The sequence below is a fragment of the Otolemur garnettii genome, unplaced genomic scaffold (assembly GCF_000181295.1).
Source record: "Otolemur garnettii isolate 467f Iridium unplaced genomic scaffold, OtoGar3 scaffold00181, whole genome shotgun sequence".
Lineage (NCBI taxonomy): Eukaryota > Metazoa > Chordata > Mammalia > Primates > Galagidae > Otolemur > Otolemur garnettii.
In genome coordinates, this window is record NW_003852576.1 from 115,068 (window position 1) to 128,498 (window position 13,431).

Below are 13,431 nucleotides of genomic sequence, written 5' to 3' on the forward strand. Positions count from 1 at the left end.
GGGCCAGTTTTGAACCCACCAGCCTCAGTGTATGTGGCAGGCACCCTACCCACTGAGCTACAGGCACTGCCCAAAATTCAAATATTTTAAACTGCATTTATGTGTTTAAGGGTGTAAATGTAAAACATTCTGTTTCCTTTTAAAGTACCTCATTATTGACTTGTATAAAACCTTGCTGAGTACTTAATAATTGTTATAAAGCCATCAAATTAAATTTATGGAGGGGATTTAAAGACCTTGGAGATACTATAAAAGTATGTATAAACTTCAAAACATTTCAGCCTAAAATCAGAAAATCAGTTACTCATTTTAAAGTTATTTTCAAAAATTGTAACCCTAATAGGTCAGGAGTACAGAAAAGATCAAATATGTACAAAAATATTAATAACATATCTTTGATGCTTTAAACCTTTCTATATTTAATTTTTTAATCTTCCTAGAGTTGAATAATGCATACTCAACAAGAAAGAAAATTACTTAGAAATAACTGAGGTCATTTTCAAGCAGATGTTTTGACACAGCTGCAGCCTCCAGAGCAATTTACATCCCTGCCGACTATTGTACTGAGCCCCTTTTTAGAGTAGCTGTGTTATGAGTTACAAAACTTAACAAGGGTTGGGTCTCATAGATCCCACCACTTACATTCCTGGATGCAAGTTATACATGGTGCCTGATTCTCAATCCATTCAAGCAGATGGGATTGAGACAGCCAGGTTGATCTTTGATCTTTAAGGTAGGTAGCTATACAGTAGAACCTCCATAGTTGACCACCTCCTTAAGTTGACCTAATTTTCATAGACTAGAGATACATCACATGTACATATCAGTACAGTAGGCCTAGTTCCTACTGCATAACATCTCCATATGTTGAAATATTTGTTATAATCCCTTGGGTGGTCAGCTTATAGAGGTTCTACTATATTTTCCATCTAAATGTTAAAGACTTTTGAATTTGATAGAGTTCTAAGATTTGTATTTTCTTTCTATCTAATGATACCTTTAAACTTGATAGCCAAAAGTAAATAAATCGATTTCATATTTAATAATAAAGACCTTTTAATGGAGTACTAGATATGTAAATATCTTTCCTATTTAAAGAGTTTATGGGGAGTGGACAGGAAATTGAGAGAGGTCCCATCCGATGGTTTCTGTTTTCTCTATGAATTAGGATGTGAAGTTATCTATTGAAGGAAGTGGGAGTTACGTGGGAGAGAAGCTTTAAAATAACTGCATTTGATAATAGATTTGAGATCCGTGCTGGTTACTTTACAGTCTCATAAGTGTGTGACATAAAGGTCATTTAAAGTGGAGACAATATTAATGATGACATACATTTATAATTCATGTTTAAAGTTTAGTTTATGTTTTTATATTAGATGTGTATTTAGTCATTAGAGAATTTGCCATTGGTGACAAATATTCTTTGTAGCTAATTGAGAAGTCACAGCTCAATGTAAAAGGACTTTATTAATAAGGCAATTGAAGTAGTCACTTATACAGCAAAAAGTTCTAGATTCATTTAACATTTATTTCCATTTGCTAGTCAATTGCCAGCTGTCAGAGCATAATAAATATTGTAAATTTGAGTCAGAAGCTGTCACCCCTAACTGTATTAACTCTTCCTAATCATGGGTAGTGATTTGTCTTCTGAAAGAGTGATATTAATCACCAACTTCAAATTGCCACAGGGTTCCATTGCTAAAGTGCAGTAATCAGTGTAGACACCAAAAATGAAAGCAGACGGTCATGATTCATGAGTATTTCCATTCGTGTTAACAAGCTTCTCATTGTTTCCAGACGGAAAGAAAATAATGACGGCCAACTTTCAAAGCTTTTTGCTTCTTAGTCCTAAAAATACAGTTTCGTATTATTATTACTAGCTAATGTTTATGGAGTATTTATTATATGCCAGGCGCAATGCTTACCACTTTATACAGTTTTATTTCAGTCCTTACGATAACCTGTGAGGTTATTGGTTCTTGTACGTACAGTTCTTCTTTATTGAAATGAGGAATGAAGGCTTAAAATAACTTGCTAGTCCAAAATGGCGAAGCCTGGGGTCAAGTCCAATACATTATAGAAATGTATTTAATTCCATAACCTTTTCTCTTGACTAGTACTTTACATTGATGGGTGGAACTTGGTATTTACTAAATGAAGCAGTTTGGAATGTAGGTGGAAGTACTAAAATCTAACGTATGGTAGTTTACAAAACAGCTATTTTTTCCCCCATTTAGTAGAAAGAATGGAGAGGGGCAGCTTCTCACCTTGGTTTAGTAGCTCAGCAGAGCTAGGAACAGTGGCTCTGTGACTGCTTGGCCTTTTCCTCCTAGCAGCAAAAATGATCACTTCAGTTTCAAGGGTCACGTTTATACTCAGGGAAGGAAAAAGGGAAGGGGAGAATGTTGCCACTAGCTGTAACTGTATAATCAATCAGGAAAGCAAAGGCTTTCTCATTTATAAGTATATCTCTTTGGTCAAAAACTGCTTTTCATGGCCACTCTTATCTGCAAGGATGGAAGATTGTCAGGGTGAAGGGAGGGACCAGCTGGAGGTTGAACATTATAGAATCTACAAACTCCATGAGAATTTTTCACTTCCTCCTTAACTTCTTTTTCTTTCTTTGTTGAGTGAAAGGGCTATGATTCTCCATATAGTTAACTCCTAATGTATTTATACTGGCCTTGTTTTCTATAATGTATTCGCAGACATAAATCAGTGGTTTCACTAATTGAGTCAGAATTCGTTGGTTGCAAGTAACAGAAATGCATCCACACCTAACTGAGAAAATGGACGCATTTCAGCCATTTATTCAACAGATATTTCATAAGCACTTGTTATATTCCAGATACTCTTCTGAGCCTCTGGGGATCTATCAGTGATCCAAACATATAAAAAAAAAACAAAACAAAACAAAAAATGAACAGTGAGCAAGAATGAGGGAATCTCATTGACTCCCAGGGACAAGAATGCAGCAGGGCCTTGGGGAGGGACAGAAACCAAGGACTGAGAAGCCATCGGAAATCCAACCAGGTCTTCTGAACTTATCTCCTTCATGCTGCTCACTCTGCTTTCTCTTAATATTTAGTCTTCATAGAGGGAGGGATATAATATGGTCACCGGCATACCGAGTTTTCATCTTGTATTCCAGCAAACAGCTTACACTGAATCACAATCTCTCAGTCCCAATTCCAAAAACCTAAGCAAAAGAATTTGCATCCAGCAAAGCCAGGGACAGTCTAACCCATCCATGTGTTACAGGGGTCATTGTAAGTGGAGGGGACACATCAAATGAAAGGTCTCTACCTCCCAGATACCAACACTTCTCTAGACACTTTGTCCTTCACCCATCCCAGAGCTCTGCCTACTGTCCCAGAGGCTCCAACATTAACTCCACGTTAAGGGCACCTTCGCTCAGCTCTGTAAGAACTGCCTCCCCCCCCCCTTTTTTTTTTGCAGTTTTTGGCTGGAGCTAGATTTGAACCCACCACCTCCAGCATATGGGGCCAGTGCCCTACTCCTTTGAGCCACAGGTGCTACCCCTGGGCCTGCTCATTTTGAACCTTTCCAAATCATTCTTGTGCCCTAATGTTTTATCTTTTCCCCCACATAGCCCTGTCCTTGCCTTCCAGACAGTGGGAGAGAATTGAGGCACAGTTAACACCAACCTCCCTTCTCACTTCAAACTAAGCCCTCAGAAGCCAACACCACCACTAATCAGTTTGATTCCAAAGTATACATTGCAGCAAGGGTCAGGATTTTTTATTACCCTTATAAACTTTAAGCCATTGAGATGTGATCATTGATAATTATTTTTAAGCCTTCTCCTTGTTTCAAATCAACGGGTGTTTTTCCATTCAGGAATAAACTAAATTACTGACCTGCAGCTGATGTGTTTTTTTATAGGCTGTGGATCCCCGTCCAGGTGGAGGAGGGTGGGCAGGCTGGGGCTCCTGGGGCAAGTCTCTGCTCTCATCTGCATCTGCCACAGTAGGTAAGTGTTACACTCTGCTCTGGGGCAGACCAAGTCTGGAAGCTGAATAGGATGGGACATTTTGATTGTACCTTAATACCAGTGGGGCTTAACATTGGCACATAAGCAAACCATTTTTAGTGCTTACTGTTCTAAGTGCTTCATTCATTCCTTAACTACATTTATTCCTCAAAATAACCCTATAAGAAGGCACTTGTATTCTCTCCATTTTTCAGATAAGGAAGCTGAATCACAGGGAGACTAAGATTTTGACCAAAGTCAGAAATGTCTGGGTTGGAATTTAGAAACCAAATAGTATGTCTTTTAACCACTGTATTATATTGTCTTTTACATATAAGATTTGGGCTTTTATAACATGATGGGGGCTTTTTCTGTTTTGTTTTGTTTTGTTTTGACAGAATCTCACTCTCTTGCCCTGGTGTGCCATGGCGTCATAGCTCACAGTAACCTCATACTCTTGGGCTCAAGCAGTTCTCTTATCTCAGCCTCCCAAGTAGCTGGGACTTTAGGCGCCCACCACAAACACCCTGCTGTTTTTAGAGACGGAGTCTCGCTCTAGCTCAGGCAATCCACCCGCCTCAGCCTCCTAGAGTGCTAGGATTACAGGCATGAGCCACCATGCCCAGCCTTGATTTTAAATTTTTTTTTTTTTTTTGAGACAGGAGCCTCAAGCTGTCCCCCTGGGTAGAGTGCCGTGGCATCTCAGCTCACAGCAACCTCCAACTCCTGGGCTCAAGCGAGCCTTCTGCCTCTGCCTCCCAAGTAGCTGGGACCACAGGCACCCGCCACAACGCCCGGCTATTTTTTGGTTGCAGCCGTCATTGTTGTTTGGCGGGCCCGGGCTGGATTCGAACCTGCCACCTTGGGTGTACATGGCTGGCGCCTTAGCCACTTGAGCCACAGGCGCCAAGCTGATTTTAAATTTTTAAAGAAACTTTTTGTATTTGTTCTTATACAAAGAGAAAGTATAATGGACAATGTCTCCATCAGTATTGGTTCATCAAGATACTCTTCATGTTACCTGTCTACTCTTTATAAAAACTGAAGGTTTTTATCAGCTGTCTAAGATAATTTAGCAAGTCATTTCATCGTGAAAGTGGAGGGGAAGGGGAAGGCAAGAGAAGCCCCAGGTAACAGCGCTTTCAAGTTATCTACCTTAGTTATTCTCAAGGTACAGTCCTGGCTATGAGGCTATCATGATAGGCTATGAATTGGTCCAATTTCCTGTTACTCCTAACACCAAGAGGGATAGGAAGGCCTTGGTGTCACCACCCCAATGGATCAAGGTCAGAAAGAGGTCAGACATCAAACCTGATGGAACTTAGCCTGTCTGGAAGAAGGGGTAGATTGATTCTCCAAATTCCATTTCTGTCAAATATTAGTTTCTTAGGAGGGCTCTGGCAAAAAATAGATAGTGGCCAAATCAATGTTGACTTCTCTGGTGAGAGCCTGGAGAATAGATGTTTCTCTATTACTAATTGAAGGGGACAGGTATGCCTTAGATACCACATATCCAGATGACAAAATTAACCAAATTAAGGTTGAAGAATCTGTTTTGTTTTATAAACAGGAGAGAGTCTCTTCCCAAGGGTGAGGAAAAGAACCTGTGGGCATCCTCCTTTGAAAAATGTTTGCACTTTTAGTGGCTATGAAATGGCTTGAGCAGCTAGCAACACTCAGGGGTGACATGCATTTTGAAATAAGAACTCAAAATGGTGACTTGAAAATATTTTTTAATCGGAATAAGTCATGGAAAAGTAAATAATACAGTCACTAAAATTTTACAGCTCTCATAGTTTTGATCATAAAACAATGAAGTGTCCTGGACGCTTCCAGTTATAACCAAATGGTGTGCAAACCACTCTGGTTTATAATGAATTTGGTGCTTTGGAAGGCTGTATTATAGGTGGAATATTTACTTTTTCATTATACAGGTAATTTTAAATAAGTTCCTTTCACAGTAAATACAGAAATTGTCTGCCCTGTGGGTCACAATTCTAGGTGCTTTTCATTCATACTTACAGGTGTATCTGCCAGGAACTGGGCTACCCCTGCTTGGCCAGACCCTTTGCTATTGTTTCTTATCAGTCAGAGGCTGTACCCATTTGACTTTTTGGCTTACCAGCTCCTCCCAGGGTTTTCCATCTGTCACCTGACAGCTCACCCATTGAATTTACTATCCAGCATCTTCTCAGGTGTCTTGTTGTAATCTGACCTCTGTGCGTGGGCAGCCTTGGTTCCAGTGGAGTGTGCTCCAAAGCCTCCGCCTTTTGTTACCTTGTTCAAATGTAGCCAGTAGATGGTGCCGGCTTTCCTGCTTACAAAGCAGGATGTGATTCCCATGGCAGATTACTTTTGGCTTGATCTGAAGTCAGAGCTTGTGTTTGCACTTGCTCTTGAAATTTCCCCGTGTCTACAGCACCAGGCAGGTGGTAAACGGCTTCATGTTACCCCCTCAGTAACTAAAAGTTCTGCTGGTCCTCACCTGGCTCTGTATAGTAACTAATCCAGAAAAACCTAGAAAGATAACGAACTGCCTGTGGCATGGTCACTGTGCCAGTCCCTTGCCGCTTTACCTCTTAGGGTTGGTGAAGATGTGGTTTCTCTGAGACTGTATGGCGTCTGCACATGGTCCCATACAGTATCAGAGTGAAGTTCAGGTATAGGAAATAATTACAAACTTAGAAGCTTACAACAACATACATTTGACAGTTTCCGTGAGTCAGGAGTCCATGTATGGGGTAGCTGTCCAAAATCTCACCAGGTTAAAGTCAAGATGACAGCCAGCTGTGTTCTTCTGTGAAGCCGCCTTTGCCTAAGGCTACATGGCAGCTATGACTGGGCAGATAGGCAGGTGCAGCCAGGAGGGGCCCAGACACGAGGATGCCTGCTCAGCTGGCACCCCTGCTTAGAAGGAGTCAGTCACCTTTCAAGGTCAGTTAGGTTGTTGCAGAATTCAGTTCCTTGCAGCTGTTAAGACTAAGGTCCCCACTCTCCTCCTGCTTTCTATCCGGGGGTCCCTCCCAGCACCTAGGGGCTTCCCTCAATCTCAGAGTCTGGACAAAAGTGAAAATATAATGGAATTTCATTTCTGTCATTGGCTATTCTATCTGGCAGAAAAGAAGATGTAAGTAAGGTCCTTAATTATTTGAATTTGAGTGACTCAAACAAGATCATCCTTGGTGGGCCTACACTGATCAGGAGAGCGCTTAGAAGGGACTGGGCCCTTCTAAGGTAGAGAATTGAAGCATGAGAGAGATGATCCTGCTGGCTTTGAAGAAGGACTTGAGGGCAGCCCCTAGGTGCTGGGAGGGACCCCTGCCCAGACTCAAAGGGGAAAAGATTACGTAGGATGTATACAACGGGGGGTCACAAGAATTTTAGGGGCCATGTCTTAATATGGTCATACCTTCTGAGAAATGGTTTGTTAGATGTTTTCATCATTGTACAAAATCTTCATGGGATATCTTACTATACCATAGGATATATGGGATAGCCTCCTGCCCCTAGGCCGTAAACCCGGGCAGCATGGTATTGTTCTGAATTCTGTAGGCAACTGGAACACAATAATAAATATTTATGTATCTAAACATAGAAAAGATACAGTACAAATGCAGTATGTAATCTTATGGGATCACTGTCATATGGGTGGTCCGTTATTGTCTGAAATATTGTTACATGGTGCATGGCCATACTACCTACCACACTTCTCTTTTCTGTTTGAAATCCTTATCCATTACATCACCAGTCCCTAAATCTGTGTATTTTTTAATGGCTCTGGCTACATGATAGACTTTTGAAAATGAAGTAAGTCTTTGAAATTTTTTGTTGGTTGTACCTGCAATGACAAAGGGTACGTGAGGAAGATGATAAAATTTCTGAAATATTGATGTTCTTTCTAAAAATGCCTTTGGACAAAAGCAGGTACTAACATTGTTCATCACCACTGGTCATCATACCTCAATGAATACAATAGAAATACAAATGGAAATACCATCCATTAATTGCTCCTTAAGCATGGTTAGGACATGCTGGGAATTTACATAGTGATAATAGCTAAAACAATAGCAATATGTACTTTGAAACTAGATAAGCATCTATGTAGACCTGATACAGAACTCAATCGTGTAGCGTAAGAGGAGGCTGAAGTCATGGGTTCCAAGGCTGGAAATAAACAGCAGTGTTGGAAATTTGCATCACAAAAGGTAATAGGGTCACAAGTATCCCACACAGGGAGAGATGCCATAGCCAACCTCACAGCCCGAAGCACAGGTTGGAATGGTGCTCAACCATCTGTGAACACAGGCTTTAAGAGGTTATGGGTGCCTGCCTGGACTGCCGTCCATGTGGTGCTGGAGTCTTGGGACTGAGAGAGGCAAGCTAGATACAACCACCGTTAGGTGCAGGCATAATATCAACCCAAGGGCTTTGCAGCATTAACAGTTTATTATCATTGGGAAAAGAAACTTATTGGAAAACAGATCACTCACAGCAATAGACAAGCTCTTGAAGGTTTATAAATTGCCTGTGGAAAGTAAAGAAAGAAAATAACCACATGTTCAATTGCAATTGATTTCCACTCAGAAAGCTCATGTTACCCCCAGGGTAATTCCAGTTGCAGACGGGAGTACAAAACACACCCCTTAACAAAACACAGAGCTATCAACTGAGCTCTAGAAATAGAAACCAATACTTCTTACAGTTGTTGAAAAACTGCAGTTAGAATAGTCAGAAGTATTTAGAGTTGGCAGGAGAGTAATTGGAGAATAGAAACTTCTGGAAAATGGTACTCTCTGGGAATGAGCTCTGCACCATGAATTAAAAGACCTGAGGTCAGGTCTTGAATGTTACTAACCTGTCTGTGATCACAAGAGACTGTCAGTTGCTACCCCAGGCACTTAACCTGTCTGAGACTCAGGTTCTTTATGTGGAAAGGTGTGGGTGGGGGAACTTGAGGAATTCCAAGGTCCCTTCCAACTTCTAGAATATGATGATCCCATATTGTGTGGCTAGTTAGAAGGAGAAAGATATTTGCCACTACTGTGTTAAGTGGAAAACTACAGAAAATTGATTGACCTTTAATTCCTTTTTATTTTTATATTTTATCTTTTGCCTCACTGCTTTGACCCTAAGGTCAAAGGAAAATAAGAAAAAATGACCTACCCAATGCATGTATGAAATCATTTTCCAGCCGGCAATTCTTTTCAGAGAGGCCTTGACCTTGGCATTTGGTTCATCCACATCCACACCATTATAGTCTAAGACTCAATCACCTGCCACCAATGCTTTCAACAAATTCATAAAATGCAACATAAATGGTTCTTTTTCCCAAGCAGAAACCAGAGTGGGAATTTTTTTTTTTAAGTAGGAAAATGTAACCACAAAAAAGGAATTTTGATGGTAACAACATGATGTGAAAACCAGCTACATACGATTTCCCACAAGCATCTAGTAGACCCACATTTTCCTGAGATAAATTCCTAAGCTGAGAGTGATAGACCAGTATTGAAACTAAAACAATACCGCCACATACAAGAGGAGGCCAAAGAAAAAGCTCTACAGTAGAACGGAGTAATTTGTTTCTAGATACTACCAGTGGCCTGAAATTTGAAATTCTAGTTTTGACAGTTTTATGAGTCTAAACAAACACCTTCCACAGGAGTGCCTGAGGTGGGCTGGGGAGGGTGTCCATATCTGATCTGTTTATTGCCTTTGCAAAATCACCATTGTTCCACTTCTCCATCCTCTCCCAAGTTACACAATTTTTTCCTTCCACACATTTTAACTAAACTTCTTCTACCAGGCCTGTCAGAAATAATGACAGTGTTTATTACAGAGAATGGCAAACATGTCAAACTGGTACTGCAGTGAAAACACCTCACCCTATAAATTACTATCGGTAGCTCATAGATTCATTTTTGAAGGTGACATTACTGATGATGTGGAAATTCTCAAAGGTCCTTGATACAAAAATAATAGGATTAACACTTGGAATTTGTCCACAATCCTGTAGAATCTATGGATGAGGCACGGGGTCAGCAAACACTATCAGTTCAGTAACACTTCCCGTCAATTTCAAACCTAAAGGGATTAGAGCATTTGATTATGGACCTGAATCATGATTATGGAGAAGGAAGACTTTTCCAAAAGAAAGGTTGATCGGCTCCTCTTTTTGATACACCATTGTTGGCTTTTAGTTGAGCATGGCATAATAACTATGTGTATTTCCAAGCAACTGCTCTTCACAACTTTTTGTAATATCTTGAATTCATTGACCAAAGGGCCCGAAACACGGTATGTATATACAGAGCGGCCATAAAGTTCATGTGCAATTTAAAATAGTTGTGTACAAACTTTATGGCCACCCGTGTGTGCGGGGTGTGTGTATCTCCAGGTCAGACAATCAAGTTCACAAATTCATTATGGAAAAAGTGCTATGCACCTCATTGCTGAATATCACTAGTCACCTTTGAAGTATTCCCCTTGAGAAGTTCTGCACCAAGGCTAGCACCTAGTTCACCCTTCAAAGCAATTTTGGAATTCTTTTTCTGGAATGGCCATCAGAGCTGTTGTTGTATGAGGTCTGACAAATAAGTTCACGCACTCATTCTAGGAAAGGTCCTACATCCCTCACTGCTGAATGTCACTGGGTCACTTCAGAAGTAGATGCCCACAGTTGTCTGTGTGTGCCAAGACTTTAACTATGTTAAGACCCCTGCCCCGCCCCCACCCTGCCCCCGGCCATGTTGTCCCGCTTTATCAATGTTAAAATCTGGTCACCTTAGATATGCAGGATGTATAGGTGGCCGCTGTGAAAGGGTCATTCAACCCCCAATGGGGTCGCGACCCACAGGATGAGAACCGACACTGTAGAAGATGGTATGGCAGTTCCTCAAAAACTAAAGATAGGATTGCCATATGATCCACCAGTTGCACTTCTGGGTATATATCCAAAAGAATTGAGCATAAGGTTTCTAAGAGATAACTGTATACCCACAATCATAGCAGCATTATTCATAAGAGCTGGAACATGGAAGTGGCCTAAGTGACCACCTACAGATGAGTGGATAAGCGAAATGTGCTATATCCACACAATGGAATATTATTCAGCCTCAAAAAGGAAGGAACTTCTGACATATGCCATAAGGTGGACGAACCTTGAGGACATTGTGCAAAGTGAAATAAGCCAGTCACAAGCAAATGCTGTATCATGCTACATCCATGAAGTATTCACAGTAGTCAAAATCATAGAGACAGAAAGAGAATGAAGGTTACCAGGGGCTGGTGGGAAGGAGAGTGGGGGAATTATTGTTTAATGGTATTTAGTTCAGTTTTACAAGAGAAGAAGCGTTGTGGAGATGAGGTGTAGTGCTGGTTGTGTATATGCTGTATCCACTTAGGAATGGTTAAGATGATAAATCTTACATGCATTTTACCACCAAAAAATTAGAAGAATCAAAAATTTAACCAGCTATATCAGGAAAATGATATTATGGAGAGGTTTTTTTTAGTTTCTTTTTTGCACATATGTTTTTTTAAAAAGAAAAGAGAAAATAAAAAAAAAAAAAGAAGGAAAGGTATTCAGTAGTGAAGCAAACTAAAAGCAAGAAGCCCTGCTGATGAATTAACAGGTGCCCTTCCTGGGGTCTTTCAGCATAGGGACCCATAGAACCCACCCCCCGAGCCAGGGTTCTCAACCTTCCTAATGCCGCAATGTATTTTCACAAGGGGGTCACGACCCACAGGTTGAGAACTGCTCCTGTTGTTGCTTCCCTCAGTTACCACTTGGTCAGAGAGAACCTCCCACCATCAGCAAACTGTTTCATCTTTCCAGGAAGAGGGGAGATGTCCCTTCAATGGCATTTTGAGTTTGGTGGAACTAACAAGAAGAGAGCTTAGGGAAACCACAGTGCTTTTTGAGAAGAAAAACTAACCTACGTGTCTGAGATAGCAGTGCCCAGCATCCTGAGAACTCAGCCAGCACAGAGATGACCCTAAAAACATCAGGCTATACCTCCATAAGGCATAGTCAAGAGGGGAGGGTTAGGGTCAGGTTTCACAGTGGAAATTACCTTCACCTTGCTGTTTGGTCAAGGTAAAGTAAGTCAAGCTCATTTTTTAATAAAACAATGTTTTAAAAAGGAGGAAGCTCTTACCAAGGATGTGATTGCCAAGGAGTTACAAAGAATGGAAAAATGAATATCCAATGTACTCCATGCTAACATGAAATCAATATGTAAACAATGGCATGCTCATATGAACAATAAAACACAAATACAGTCTAGTATGGGGGGTAGAGGGAGGCGGGAGGGGGAGGACGATTGGCAGGAGGAGGGACCACATGAGGTGGGATCTGACCTACAGTGCACATTGCCAGGGTATATGACACGCCCCCTAGGGGAGGGGCTCTTAAAAATAAATAAATAAAATGACGTGGGTTGTAGAGTCAATGACTGGGTTCAAATCCTGCCTCTGTCACTTATCAGCTTTGGGAAATGGGGCAAGTGATTTCACCTCACCCATTTTCTGAGTTACGAAATGGGTTTGATAGTATCTCTTACATCATGAGGTTGGTGAGATGATTAAATGAGATAATTTGCTGTACTAAAAACATTTAGTACAGTGCCTGGGGCACCGTAAGCCCCTGATAAACGTTGGCTATAGCAGGGGTATCACACATTCCTCCTCAATAATCTCACAAAACCCTGGGAGGTAGGTTTTATCATGCTGCCTTCAGAGAGGGTTCATGACGATGTGAAGAAATTAATCCATGAACTGTACACTGTAGTATTATTCATATTTGTTATTTTTTGCTTATTGGTAGCACCCAATCAATATCCCTGGAAATGAATCACTCCCAGTCACAGTGACTCCATATTATGATTTTCTTTTTCTGAGCACTAGATGTCACACTAAGTAAAGTTTTAAAAGTTACTCTTCAGAGTAGGGTGTGGCACTGTCTAAAAAATTGGCTATGAAAAATTACAACTTATACATAAACGTGAAGCTCTACTTTAAATTTCCAGTAGAATGCAGTAAAGTTACTTTGACTAACAAAAAAATGCAGAAAAAAATTGTTAATCAGCAAATATAGTTGAAGCAGCAGCGTATGTTCACATCTGTGAAACAGACAGATCCCATTTGTATGCACACAAAAAAATGGTATTTCCTTCCAGAAACAAAGTGGGCTTTCTCGAGGCAGCTTGTGTAGACAGGATTGTTTGTGTTCTGAGATGATGAGAAGCTGTTTCCCTTCCAAAAGGACCAGACATGGCTCTAACCTGAAAGGCGGGGAGAAGGTGAAAGAGATGGCAATGAATATGACGTTCATTAAAACCCTGAAGTGATCTCAGTGGGGAATCATCTTTCTTATACAATTTAAACAATGACGTTGGAGCAGATGGTGTCTTCCAGTCTCCTCAACCCATTTTTTCTTC

The 13,431-nt window shown here is 40.8% G+C and overlaps 1 protein-coding gene across 1 annotated transcript in view; it reads left to right on the forward strand.

Moving 5' to 3' along the window:
* FAM114A1 (family with sequence similarity 114 member A1) overlaps nucleotides 1-13,431 on the forward strand; it is a 57,370-nt gene that overhangs the window by 7,090 nt on the left and 36,849 nt on the right. The window contains exon 2 of the mRNA XM_003800679.1: nucleotides 3,907-3,994. Within this exon, the coding sequence (XP_003800727.1) occupies nucleotides 3,907-3,994 (88 nt within the window). The remainder of the gene's footprint in view (nucleotides 1-3,906; nucleotides 3,995-13,431) is intronic.